The 14,506-nt window shown below is 40.0% G+C and overlaps 2 protein-coding genes across 3 annotated transcripts in view; one reads left to right on the top strand and one right to left on the bottom strand.

Moving 5' to 3' along the window:
• Positions 1 to 14,506, bottom strand: part of LOC138918380 (mitochondrial ornithine transporter 1-like) — a 132,316-nt gene that overhangs the window by 40,837 nt on the left and 76,973 nt on the right. The window contains exon 4 of one of the 2 annotated variants that reach the window (XM_070239644.1): positions 17 to 2,664. The exons of the other annotated variant lie outside the window; for it this stretch is intronic. Coding sequence (XP_070095745.1) covers positions 2,654 to 2,664 — 11 coding nt within the window. The 3' untranslated portion in view covers positions 17 to 2,653. Of the gene's footprint in view, positions 1 to 16; positions 2,665 to 14,506 lie in introns of those variants that run through there. 2 annotated transcript variants of the gene reach the window in all.
• The window catches only part of LOC138918367 (uncharacterized), a 201,741-nt gene that overhangs the window by 120,286 nt on the left and 66,949 nt on the right, over positions 1 to 14,506 (top strand). The window contains exons 38-39 of the mRNA XM_070239620.1: positions 2,155 to 2,202; positions 3,086 to 3,139. Coding sequence (XP_070095721.1) covers positions 2,155 to 2,202; positions 3,086 to 3,139 — 102 coding nt within the window. The remainder of the gene's footprint in view (positions 1 to 2,154; positions 2,203 to 3,085; positions 3,140 to 14,506) is intronic.

Genomic DNA, 14,506 nt, shown 5'->3' with positions numbered 1-14,506 from the left:
TATTTCATCTTCTCTGTTTTCTTTTTTTTTCATCTTAGTTGTCTTGGATTTCATTTATTTCAGATGTTAGATGTCTTTTTTTACCCACCATATCACACTGCTGTTCTTTCAAATATTCTCTCACTTTATTGTTTTATTCTGTTTTCTGGGAGAGTTTCTCAATGTCATTTTCCATGTCTAAATAATTTGCTGTTCTCATGTATCCACACTGCTATTTATCCCATGACTTAAGTCTTTAACAATCGTCCTTTTACACCTATTTCCTCATGAGGTTTTCCTTATGCTTTCTCATTGTCACTTCGTGCTACTAACATCTTCCCTTGTATCTTTAAGTGTATTTGTCATGCTCATGTTCCAGTATGTTCCAGTAGTTCTACTTCAAATGGTCTATGTTGCTCACTTTGTTGTATTTCTTTTTCAGTCGTTGTACTCCTCAGGTATGTAATTGTTTTGACTTGTGAGCTTTCATTCCTTGTGGCTGTTGGCTACTCTGTCTGGCATCTTGTATTAGAGAAGGGCTAACGTTTTGCTTGGGACCATCTCAGTCTGTGGCTGTTATCTCAGAATAATTATTAATAGTGTGTCCTTTTCACTCTCAGAAGTGTCCTCTCTTGGGTGCTGTATTATATAGTCACCTTTGTTGAGACCTAGGACCTAAGGTGTGTTTTTCTAAGTAAGTTTAATATGAGGGCAGGTGATGGCCCCAGGCGCAGACAGTCTCAGAAACCGTGAAACACTGTGACCACTCAACTCCTGTGGTCAGGATCTGTCACCTTTGAGCTCTTGGGGAAAGCGGCATTTGAGGAGGCATTTGAGGTTGTCACCTGGGGCTTGGGAGACGGAGGAGGTGGAGGAGTGAAGGATCAAGGATTGTTCAGCCCTTCCCTGCTTTCATCAGCTAACCTAATGCTACTCTAATTTTATCCTAGCTACATCTGGGTGGTTGCTACTTGTTTCTGCTGAGAAAGGAAAGTGATCGCTTCCAAGCAACTCAGGGGAGAGGCAAGAACGGTCCTTAAAATTTTCCCTCACACTGAGCCCCTCAAGGCTGCCACCCACTGCCCCTAACCCCAGGCTACCCACCAATTAAGAGACAGCCTTCAGGCCTCTGTCATTTCCCAGGGTTGTCACTCTTGTTATTTCTGGGAATGCATAGTTCCTTAGACTTCTGAAGTTTTGGGAGGAGGATGCAACATGCCGTACCATTTGGCGTCTTGATAGGAACCCATGATTTCTCTGGAAATTATCAGGGTGTGTTACTTTGATGAGAACCTTTAAGTGTATTTGAACTTTAAGATATACGTACTAATGTATATTGTTGCCAGATACAGAGTTAATGAAATTTGAAAGAATTTGGTGAAGAGTGCAGGCTGTCCAAAAATCAATAATATTTGTGCAATGCTGAATATTAGCATGATACTGTGAAGGTGACAGACTCAAAGTGCATTTTGCAAGTGTCTTATTTTGTAGATGAAGAAAAAGATAAATAGAGAAAAGATTACCCAAGCCAGTTTTGAGGTGACAAGTCTTGATTTTGGATAATATAACCAGATAACGTTTTCTGAGAGGACTGTAGAGAAAAAGAAAAAGAAAAAGAATCATTGTAAACGCATGGTCTTCACGCAGGTCAGAAAATCTTTTAATCATCATTTGGTCATCGTTGACCTTCCTACTTGTTTCTTTCCTACCAGATAACAACCAGGGACTAGGCCCTGACACTGTGTGTTCATTGTTCTTGTGTATTCTCTTTCTATCTATATCTCTGTGTTAGCTCTTACTTGGATGCACCTCCCCATCCCGACACACTCAGATCCCTCTCACGTTTCCCAAATTGATTCCAGAGTGCATGAAGGAGAAACAAAATGGTGAAGAAGGAAGGAGGTGTAATCATGAATGCTATGTCTCCCTTGTTCCCTTCATTCTCTTTCCAGTGGATACACACAGGGACACACAGACACGCACACACGCACATACAGAACCCGGAAACTGTGTCAGAGGTTCCAGTGCTGGACCCTGAAACGGATGCTTTTGTTTCTGTCGTGTTTCCTCGTGACTTTACTTTTTGTGTGCTGCAATTCTGTTGGGAAAAAGAACCTGATTATCTTCCAAAATGTCTGACTCTATTTTTTGTACATGGTTTTTACTCTATGGCAGGGTTATGGATTCTTCCCGAATGTCGTCTGGCAACAGTGACAAGATGGGGTGAGTTGACATGAGTGATCTGAGTGGTGAAAGGTATGGGGGGCATCGATGGCAACAACAGGTTTCCATAAGAGACTATAAGCTTCTGTAGGTAACTTTCTTTCCTGTTGGGCCTAGGTGGCCAAAGGAAGGAGGAGTCAGAAGAGGGAGACTTCTTACTCACGGTTTGTTTGTGAGCCTTAGAAAGTAGTAGCCAAAGCTTTGAGGAAACTCTCAGAATGCCTGTGTGTAAGACTCTGCTAGAGTGGGCCAGGAGAGGAGAGAATCCTATTTGGAGCAAGGAGACGGTAGCAGTGGAGAGGGAGCAGTGGAGCTCTCAGCAGAAGAGAATGGAGCTAAACAGACCTCGGCTCCTTTCGTCAGCCTCCAGAGCTCTGCCACCATCTAAAGCTGGTGTCCCGAATGCCAAGCCACCGTCATACTGGAGGGAGCCCGTGCCTCAGACCTGCAGTCATCTGAACCCTGTATGAGGAACAGAAAAGACATACATGATACATGAAGGGTCAGGATGTGGTGGAGGGTGTTGAGGATCAGGAAATTAGGAGGAGCTGGGGAAATGTGTACCTACAACCTGGAGTTGAATTTTGAGCTAAATTCAACCTCGATGCAATTACACGTGAGAGTAAGGTTCAGTAGTGAAGAATTGTATTTCAATATCTTCATTCATTAGGCTTTTTGACCGGCCGAAGATCTTCGTTACAACTATAGAAAGCCCTATTTCTAGGGAAGATTAAAATACTAGTTTCCAAATAACTAACATCCACATAAGTTTTTAGGGTTCAACCAGTTTACCACTTGAAGACTACTTGTAACTAATTGCAAACAAGAGTGTAACTCTATGAAGTCACTAGGAGTCTGATCATATATGCTTTTAATTCTTTAGAAATGACCCCGATGAACTGACAGAAGTAATCTGTGATGGAACCACCAACAAAAGGTGACGTATATACTCAGAGAGAGAGAGAGAGAGAGAGAGAGAATGAGTGAAATGCAGACGCGGCATTATCCATGGGAATGCGGAGTATTCTGGACAATGATTCTAAGATCTTTTCTAAAATTTCGGATCCACTGAGCTAAGTCATGTTTATCATATTCTTAGATTCACAGAATCCTTCTTCAAATAAGTTGGTCACATCACTGTCCCATGTAGGAAATCTCAAATGACATGTTGTTGCATTTCTTGGTGTTTACGTTAACATAGAACAACTCTCCAGGCTCCGTGATGATTTGTTATGAGGACCAAATAAGTGTTAAACACTTAGGACGATGTCTGGCACGTAATAAATACCATTTAAGTGCTTATTAGATGGAACAAAAATTTTCCGGGTACTTAGTCATGTCATCTGAACACAGCGATAATTTTCATTTTTCCTGTCCAGTCCTTATACCTCTCACTTCTTTTTCTGACGTCATTGAGCAGTGTTGGAAGGCATATGGCTCTTGGGAGGAAATAAAAGGAGGTCAGGACTGGAGAACAGGATTGAGGGGAGAGAGGTGCGCCACAAGGATGAGGGCTGGCAGGGCCAGGTTTTGAAGGGCATTGTAGGCTCTGCTGAATGGTTTTGGCTCAATCCTAGTAGCACTGGCAAGGCAATGAGGGGTCATGCTTGAGGCTCTACAAACAATACAAACTCCAATCGTGAACCGTAGACCTACCAAATGTAGCTTTCTAGAGAGGTAGGCTCTTCTAGAGATGCACTCCTAGACTGTGCATTCCCAGGTATGTGGACATCTTTAGGGGTGATGTCTGGGATGAGGAGAGGGTATGTTGTCTCTGCCGCTATATGGGCTTTTAAGGGCTGGAGAGTCTGTGCAGCTCGATGTTCCCTCTCCCACGTGAATGCTGAGAAGAGTGAGAGCTGACCACAAAACAGGGAGCCGACTCCAGACAGAGTGTGGAGAGACCCAGTGAAGATAGCCCTTTGAGTCTTTAGTCAGGAGGTTGACAGAGCAAATCAAGACATAGACTCAATAAGGGGCATTGTTCTAAATGCACTTTCAAGTTTCCTTGGGAGAATAGGTTGAATGTAGGATGAGTTGAGACAGAAAATTTTTGGTTTTGCAACGTCAGCTTTTTTGTACTATCTCCTTTTTTCCCCAATCTCATTTTCACCAGAACAAGCACCAGGAGAGCTATTTTTGAAACACTTTTTCCATTGTAAGAATTCGAAACTTACGCAGATTTCTAAATTGTGGTAAATGCATGTAACCTAAAATAGATCATCTTCAGCATTTTTAAGTGTGCCATTCTGTAGCGTTAGGTACCTTCATATTGTTGTGCAGCCAACCTGCAGAACTCTTCTCGTCTTGCAAAACTGAAACTCTGTACACATTAAACTACTCTCCCCGTTGCCCCTTTCCCAAGCTCTTGGCAACCACCATTCTACCTTCTGTCTCTGTGAGTTTGACTACTCTAGGTATGTCATGTCAGTGGAATCATGCAAAATTTGTCTTCTTGTGACTAGTTATTTCATTTAGCACAATGCCCTCAAAGTCAATCCATGTTGCAGCGTGTGTCCGAATTTCATTTCTTTTTAAGACTGAACAATATTCCAACACATACAGAAATTTCTCGCAAATGGTTCCAAAAGCTCCAGTATACCCTTTACTTACTTTTCCAATTGTTAACATTTTGTCACATTTCCTTTGTTACTCCCATCATATGGGTATGTAGGTATATAGACATAAATCTATCTATCTATCTATTTATCGATCTATAGATATATATAGAAAGAGAGAGAGAGAAAGAAAATACGTTTAGATATAGATATACACATAGAAAGAGCTCTCTCTCTCAATATACCTGTATCTAGACCTGATTTTTATGTGAGTTGAGGCAGAAGATGTTTGATAGACACACACGTGACACACACCTTCCTACACACTTAGGCTCTATTCCTGAATCATTAGAGAGAAAATGCAGACCACATACCCTTTACTCCTGAATATTTCAGTTTTATTTTTCTACCTTCAGGGACACCTAACCACAGCACAGTGATCAAAATCAGAAAATTTTCACTTCCGTAACCATAATACGATTACCAGAATTGGAAAATGAAAGCCATAATAGAATATTATCTGATTTATGGTTTACATTGCGACTCACTCTTGGTGTCATACATTCTATGGGTTTGGATAAAAGTAGAATGACATGAATCTGTCATTAGAGTTTCATAACGATGGAGTATTTTCACTGCCCTAAAAATCCTTTGTGCTCCGCCTATTCATCCTTCTCCCCGCCAACTCCTGGCAACCACCGATCTCTTCCTGTCGCCCCAATTTTGCCACGTCCAGAATGTCATATAGTTGGCCTCATACAGTATGCAACCTTTTCAGATTGGCTTCTTTCACAAAGTAACATGCATGTAAGGTTTCTTTTCACAGCTTGATAGCTCGTTGCTTTTTAGCGCTGAATAATATGCCGTTGACTAGATGTACCACGGTTTGTTTATCCGTTCATCTGGTGCAGGACATCTTGGTTGCTTCCGCTTTTTGGCGATTACGAGTAAAGCTGCTATCAACATTTGTGTGCAGGTTTTCATCTGCGTGTAAGTTTTGAACTCCTTTGGGTAAATACCAAGGAGCGTATGTTAAGCTGGATCGTACGTTAAGGGTTATGCTTGGTTTTGTAAGAAACCCCTAAACTGCCTTCCAGAGTGGCTGTTCCGTTTTGCCTTGCCACCCATACTGAATGAGTGTCTCCATTGCTCCACATGCTTGTCAGCAATTGCTGTTGTTAGTGTTCCATAGTTTTGACTATTCTAACAGGTGTGTAGTGGTATCTCATTGTTGTTCAATTTGCATTTCCCTGGAGCCATATGATGTGGAGCATCGTCTCGTACTCTTAGTTGCCATTTTTATGTCTTCTTTGGCCAGATGTCTGTTAAGTTGTTTGCCCCATTTTTTAATCTGGTTGTGCGTGTTCTTGTTGTTTAGTTTTAAGATTTCTTTGCGTATCTGTATATTTGTTATTCCTTTATCAACTGTGCCTTTTGCAAATATTTTCTCCCAGTCTGTGGCTTGTGATTTTATCCTCTTGACATTGTGTCTTGTGGAGCAGCAGTTTAAAATGTTAATGAAGTCCAGCTTATCGGTTATTCCTTTCATGATCTTGATTTTGCTGTCACATCTAGAAAGTCATGTTTCTAAAGAGGTCATCTCGGTTTTCTTCCGTGTTACTGTCTTCTAGGAATTCTAGAGTTTTGCTTTTGACATGTGGGTCTATAATGCATTTTGATTTCCGTTTTGTAAAGGTGTAAAGGTCCATGTGCACGTTCATTGTCTCGCACGTGGATGTCCAGTTCTTCCAGCACCATTCGTTGATAAGACTGTCTTTGCTCCATTGTATGGTCTGTGCTCCTTTGTCAAAGAACGGTGACGTATGTTAACGGGCATCTATTTCTAGGCTCTCTGTTCTGCTGTTGGCTACTCTGTCTGGCATCTTGTATTAGAGAAGGGCGAACGTTTTGCTTGGGACCATCTCAGTCTGTGGCTGTTATCTCAGAATAATTATTAATAGTGTGTCCTTTTCACTCTCAGAAGTGTCCTCTCTTGGGTGCTGTATTATATAGTCACCTTTGTTGAGACCTAGGACCTACTGTGTGTTTTTCTAAGTAAGTTTAATATGAGGGGTGGTGATGTATTTGAAATTAAAAATATGGATCTTGTAGTTCCAGTGCACTCCACTTTGGCAGCCATGGTTCATATCCTAGGCACAGACGTACACTACTTGTCCGTTGGTGGCCATGCTATGGTGGTGGCTCACATAAGAAAAGAAAGACAGGATATCTTCTATATGGTAGTTTAGGCAGACTCTGAACTCACCTCCTCCCATGATGAAAACGAAGCTATAGCTATTCTTGGAAAATTACTCCTGAGAGAGATTACTGAAAACTGGTTAAAAAGAACCCCCACAACCAACGACTTTCCTGACTTAAATGAAAGAAGCAAAAATTCCTTTCTGGAGAGAAAAAAGCCACTTTCCCAAGCCACAGAGCTTCACAGCCAGCTGACTGGGAGCAACCCTAAGGTACACAGCCTTCTCTGGAGGAGTGTGAACCTGAGCAGGGGTCCAATACCGCTATAAGCACCTTTAGGACTCAGCGCAAATGAGACAAGTGTCATAATATCTGCCTTCACTGACTAGTAACTACAACAGGGAATACCCCTAGAAAAGCTATTGGACATAAGCGGAAAGACCTAACTGTTAAAGGGCACATGCACAAATCCACCTGTTTCAGAAAGCTACCTAAAATCACCAGAAAGAAAGGTACACAGGCCTTTGATGAAAAGAGACTCAGCTGGTAAGTTCTGGGTGCATGTTGGTGAGAGATGAGGCCTCTCCAGAGACCGACGCATTGGCACAGCCATTGTTGTGAACAAGTACAAGTGTGCTGACACAGAGACAATTGGGGTTCATCCCCTGGCCTGTTAGCCCAGAGGTCTGCCACACCCACTAGAGTGTGATTTAATCCTGCTCAGCCAGGGCAGGCAGCCTGCCCTAGGGACTGGTCCCACGCAAGAGCAAGCCCTCAGGCTACCTGTTGGCTGCATCGACTGGGTGCCTTGATCTTCTGCAGGCAAGCAAGTATGTCCTCCTCTGGGGGCAGGGCCTGCATGAGGAGCAGGTGGAGTGTTGAGGGTGTTGGTGGAGAATGTGGGGGGGGTCTCTGCAGTGGGATGACTGGGTCTGCTTCAGGGGGTCAGGAGGTGTGCATGTGCCAGGACTGTGTGGACAGTGTGTGTGGACCTGTATGTGTGGTGGGGTTATAAGTGGCAGAAGACCTGTGCTTGTCAAACAGCCTTATAGGGGATGTGCCCTACCTTCCAAAGCCTGAAACAGTTGGGAGCACCCATGCCTGGGGCCATCCCCACTCAGCTGCAATCCTGAGAGAGCTGACCACAGCCTTGTAGGCCTGAGGCCTACAGCAATTGTAAGCTCCCGAGCCTAGCAACCAGCCACACTGGACGCCTACTCACTTAACAGAAAAACTGCAACAGGAGCGTGCTATTAGACCTTGCTGCCAACTGTGCTGGGGCTCCTCAAACCCAATTTACAAATAGACAGCCGGGGTTGGGGGGGGAAGCCTAGATTCTCTGGGTACCTGCAGTAAGAGCAGCCCTGCTGTAGCAGGACACAAGTAGCCTACACAGGGGTCACTCTTGGAACATTTGGACTAGTGACGAGAGAGAAGCACACTGCTAGGCCCCAGAAGGTATCTTTTACATAGGCCACTTCTCCAACATCAGGAGACATAGCTCAGTCACCTAATGCATAGATATAAGCACAAAGAGGCAAAATGAGGAGGTAAAGGAATACATTCCAAGCAAGGGAACAGGAGAAAACTCCAGAAAAAGAGTGAAATGAAAGAGAAGTAAGCAATCTACTTGACAAAGAGTTCAACCAAAAATTCGTAAGGATGCTCACTGATCTTGGGAGAAGACTCGATGAACACAGTGAGATCGTCAACAAAGAATTGGAAAATATAAAAAAGAACCAATCAGAAATGAAGAATACAATACTGGAAATGAAAAATTCACTAGAGGGTCTCAATAGTAGAGTAGATGATACAGAAAAAGGGATCAGTGAGCTGGACAAAAAACTAGAGGAAATCGCCCAAGCTGAACAGATAAAAGAAAAAGCGAAAAAGAACGAGAACAGTCTAAGAGAACTCCGGGACAAGATCAAGTGCACTAACATTCATATTATATGTGTCCCAGAAGAGGAAGAGAGAGACAAAGGGGTAGAGAATTTACTTGAATAATTTATTTTATAACTGAAAACTTTCCTAACCTAAGGAAGGCAACAGACATCCAAGTACATGAAGCACGAAGAGCACCAAACAAGATAAACCCAAAGAGGCCCACACCAAGTCACATTATAATTAAAATGTCCAAAATTAAAGATAAAGAGAGAGTCCTAAAAGCTGCAATTGAAAGGCAATGACTGACATGCAAAGGAAAGCCCATAAGGCTATCAGCTGACTTCTCAGCTGAAACCCTAAAGGCTACAAGAGAGTGGCACAATACATTTAAAGTGCTGAAAGGAAAAAACCTACAGCCAAGAATACTCTACCTGACAAGGTTATCATTCAGAATGGAAGGAGAGAGAAAGAGTTTCCCAGACAAGCACAAATTAAAGGAGTTTATCACCAAGAAACCAGGAGTTTATCACCAAGAAACCAGTTCTACAAGAACTGCTGAAGGTACTTATTTAAGTGGGAAAGAGAAGATCACATATAAGAATAAGAAAATTATCCAAAAAAAAGAAACCACAATAAAATCACTACGAAAGGCAAAAATACAGGAATGGTAGCAGATCAACCACCTATTAAGATAATATGAAGGTCAAAAGACAAAAGTACTAAAATTACCTATTTCAATGATAAGAGGGAATGGATACACTCACACAAAATAAGAGGTTAGATATGATATCAAAAAATTAAATGTGGGAGGAGGGGAGTAAAAGAGTAGAGCTGTTAGAAAGAGGTCAAATTAAAGAGACTATCAACTCAATATAGATTGCTGTATACGTAGATTACTATACATGAACTTCATGGTAATCACAAACCAGAAACCTGTAATAAATATATGAGTAAGTAGGAGAAAGGGAGTCAAACATATTACTAAAGAAAGCCATCAAACCACAAGGGAAGAGAAAAAGAGAAGAAGAAAGGCACAGAGAAGAACTACTAAAACACCCAGAAAAAAGTAACAAAATGGCAACAAAGACATATTTTTCAATAGCTACTTTAAGTGTCGATGGACCAAATGCTCCAACCAAAAGGCATAGGCTGGCTGATTGGACAAAGAAAACAAGACCCATATATATACTGCATACAAGAGACAAGCTTCAGACCTAAAGACACCCACAAATTGAAAGTGAAAGGATGTAAAAAGATACTCCATGCAAATGGCAATGAAAAGAAAGCTGGGGTAGCAATACTCATATCAGACAAAATAGACTTTAAAACAAAAACTGTAACAAGAGACAAAGGGCACTACATAATGATAAAGGGAACAATCTAAGAAGAGGATGTAACACTTGTAAATATCTATGTACCCAACATAGGAGCATCTATATATGTAAAGCAATTATTAACAGACAAAAAAGGAGAAATAGACAGTAACACTATAATAGTAGGAGACTTGAACACTCCACTTACACCAATGGATAGGTCATCTAAAAAGAAGATCAATAAGGAAACATTGGCCTTAAACAACACATTAGACCAGATGGACTTAGTGGATATATATAGAACATTCCATCCCAAAACCACAGAATACACATTCTTTCCAAATGCTCCTGGACCATTCTCCAGGCTCAATCACATATTAGGCCAAAAACAAGTCTCACTAACTTAAGAAGATTAGAATAATACCAAACATCTTTCCTGACCACAAAGATAATGAAACTAGAAATCAATTACAGGAAGAAAATCAGAAAAGCCACAAATATGTGGAGATTAAACAAAATGCTGCTGAACAACAATTGGGTCAATGGAGAAATCAAAGGATAAATTAAAAAAATACCTGGAGACAAATGAAAAAGAAAATATGACATGCCAAAATTTATGGGATAGAGCAAAAGTGGTTCTAAGAGGGAAGTTCATGGCAATTCAGGCCTACCTTAACAAACAAGAAAAATTCCAAACAAACAATCTAATAGTGCACCTAAAGGAACTGGAAGAAGAAGAAGAAACAAAGCCCAAAATCAGCAGAAGGAAGGAAATAAGAACAATCAGAGAAGAAATAAATAAAATAGAGAGTAAAAAACAACAGAAAAAATTAATGAAACCAAGAGCTGGTTCTTTGAAAAGATAAACAAAATTGAGACACCTTTAGCTAGACTCACCAAGAACAAAAGAGAGAAGGCTCAAATAAATAAAGTCAGAAATGAAAAAGGAGAAATTACAATGGACGTCATAGAAATACAAAAGTAATAAGAGAATACTATGAAAAGCTATATGCCAACAAATTGGGTAATCTAGAAGAAATGGATAAATTCTTAGAATCATACAACCTTCCAAAACTGGATCAAGAAGAAATAGAGAATTTGAATAGACTAGTCACCAGTAAGGAGATTGAAATAGTAATCGAAAACCTCCCCAAAAACAAAAGTCCAGGATCAAATGGCTTCCCTGGTGAATTCTACCAAACATTCAAAGAAGACTTAATACCTATCCTTCTCAAACTCTTCCAAAAAATTGAAGAGGAGGGCAAGCTTCCTAACTCCTTCTACAAAGTCAACATTACCCTGATTCCAAAGCCAGACAAGGACAACACAAAAAAAGAAAATTACATGCCAATATCGTTGATGAACATCGATGCAAAAATCCTCAACAAAATACTAGCAAATTGAATACAACAATACATTAAAAAGATCATACACCATGATTAAGTGAGATTCACTCCAGGGATGCAGGGATGGTTCAACATCCACAAATCAATCAATGTGATAACACCACATTAACAAAAAGAGGAATAAAAGTCACATGATCATCTCAATAGCTGCAGAGAAAGCAGTTGAAAAGATACAGCATGCATTTATGATAAAAACTCTAAATAAAATGGGCATAGAAGGAAAATACCTGAACATAATAAAGGCTGTATATGACAAACCCACAGCTAATGTCATTCCCAATGGAGAACAACTGAAAGCTATCCCTCTAAGAACAGGAACGAGACAAGGATGCCTAGTTTCACCACTCTTATTTAACGTAGTATTAGAAGTCTTAGCCAGAGCAATCAGGCAAGAAAAAGAAATAAAAGGGATCCAAATTGGAAAGGAAGAAGTGAAACTGTCCCTATTTGTGGATGACATAATTTTATATATAGAAAACCCTAAAGAATCCACTAAAAAGCGTTTAGAAATAGTAAGTGAATATAGTCAAATTGCAGGATACAAAATCAAAACACAAAAATCAGTTGTGTTTCTATACACTAGCAGTGAAGTAGCAGAAAGAAAAATTAAGAATACAATCCCATTTACAATTGCAACAAAAAGAATAAAATACCTAGGAATAAACTTAACCAAAGAGGTGAAAGATCTGTACACAGAAAACTGAAAACATTGTTGAAAGAAATTGAAGAAGACACAAAGAAATGGAAAGAGGTTCTGTGCTCTTGGATTGGAAGAATTAACATAGTTAAAATGTCCATAGTTCCTAAAGCAATCTACAGATTCAAGGCAATCTCTATCAAAGTTCCAACAACATTTTTCACAGAAATAGAACAAGGAATCCTAAAATTTATATGGAACAACAAAAGGCTCTGAATATCCAAAGGAATCCTGAGAAAAAAAGAACAAAGCTGGAGATCTCACACTCCGTGATTTCAAAATATGCTACAAAGCTATAGTAACCACAACAGCATGGTAATGGCACAAAAACAGACACACAGATCAAAGGAATAGAATCAAGAGCCTAGAAATAAACCCACACATCTATGGACAACTAATTTTTGACAAGGGAGCCAAGAACATACAATGGAGAAAGGAAAGTCTCTTCAATAAATGGTGTTGGGAAAACTGGACAGCCACAAGCGAAAGAATGAAAGTAGACCATTACTTTACACCATGCACAAAAATCATCTCAAAATGGATTAAGGACTTGAATGTAAGATCTGAAACCATTAAACTTCTCGAAGAAAACACAGGGAGTGTGCTCTTTGACATCAGTCTTAGCAGCTTTTTTCAAATACCATGTTTGACTGGGCAAAGGAAACAAGAGAAAAAATAAACAAATGGGACTATATCAAACCAAAAAGCTTCTGCACAGCAAAGGAAAGCATCAACAAAATGAAAAGGCAACCTAACAATTGAGAGAAGATATTTGCAAACCATATATCAGATATTAAGGGGTTAATATCCAAAATGTACAAAGAACTCACACATCTCAACAACAAAAAAAACTAAGAACCCAATTTAAAAATGGGCAAAAGATCTGAACAGAGATTTCTCCAAAGAAGATATCCAGATGGCCAACAGGCACATGAAAAGATGTTCGACATCATTAACTATCAGGGAAATGCAGATCAAAACTACAATGTGATATCACCTCACTCTGGTCAGAATAGCTATAATTAACAAGACAGGAAACAGTAAGTGCTGGAGAGGATGTGGAGAGAAGGGAACCCCCATACACTGCTAGTGGGAGTGCATAGTGGTCCAGCCATTATGGAAAACAATATGGAGTTTTCTCAGAAAATTAAGAATACATCTACCAGATGATGTAGCTATTCTACTGCCGGATATTTATCCAAAGAACTTGAAAACAGAAATGCATAAAGATACATGCACCCTATGTTCATCATAGCATCATTCACAATAACGAAGACTTGGAAGCAACCTAAGTGCCCATCAAGGGATGAATGGATAAAGAATACGTGGTATATATACACAATGAAATACTACTCAACCATAAGAAATGATGAAATCTGGCCATTTGTGACAACATGGATGGACCTTGAGGGTATGATGCTAAGTGAAATAAATCAGAGGGAGAAAGTCAAATACCATATGATCTCACTCATAGGTAGAAGAGAAAAACGACAAACAAACACATAGCAACAGAGATTGGATTGGTGATTAGCAGAGGGGAAAAGGGAAGGAGGAGGGCGAAAGGGGTGATCAAGCACGTGTGTGTGGTGATGGATTATAATTAGTCTTTGGGTGGTGAACATGATGTCATCTACAGAGAATTCAAAATATATTATGATGTACACCTGAAGTTTATATGTTGTTATAAACCAATGATACTGCAATTAAAAAAAGGAAAAAAAATTTAAAAAATAACTTGAAAATTTTTTTTTAAAGTAAAGACAAAAAGAGGGAGATTGGCAATGGATGTTAGCTCAGGGCAAATTGTCCTCTGCAAAAAAAAAGACAGAGAGAATACTCAGGTTATATTGTTGTCACATACTGATGTTTTTGCATAACCCCAGTGAAGAGGGCACGTTGTCTAAAAGCAAATAATATTTGTGAAATGGTGAATATTCATCATGATTTTATGAAGTTGACAGATGGAAAGTGCATTTTGAATGTGTTTCATTTCATAGATGAGAAAATTAAATTATAGAGTGATTAAATTACCTAATTCAGTGGTTTGGGTGAAGGAGAGTCTTGATTTTCAGTGATATAGCCAAATATCTTTTTTTTATTTTGAGGAAGTTTAGCCCTGTGGTAACACCTGCCACCAACCCTCCTCTTTTTTGCTGAGGAAGACTGGCCCTAAGCTAACATCCGTTCCCATCTTCCTCTAGTTTACATGTGGGATGCCTGCCACAGCATGGCTTGACAAGCAGT

This window comes from Equus caballus, chromosome 17, assembly GCF_041296265.1.
Source record: "Equus caballus isolate H_3958 breed thoroughbred chromosome 17, TB-T2T, whole genome shotgun sequence".
In the NCBI taxonomy this organism is placed as follows: domain Eukaryota; kingdom Metazoa; phylum Chordata; class Mammalia; order Perissodactyla; family Equidae; genus Equus; species Equus caballus.
Note: the sequence above shows the minus strand (reverse complement) of the source record. Positions and strands in the feature narration are given on the sequence as shown.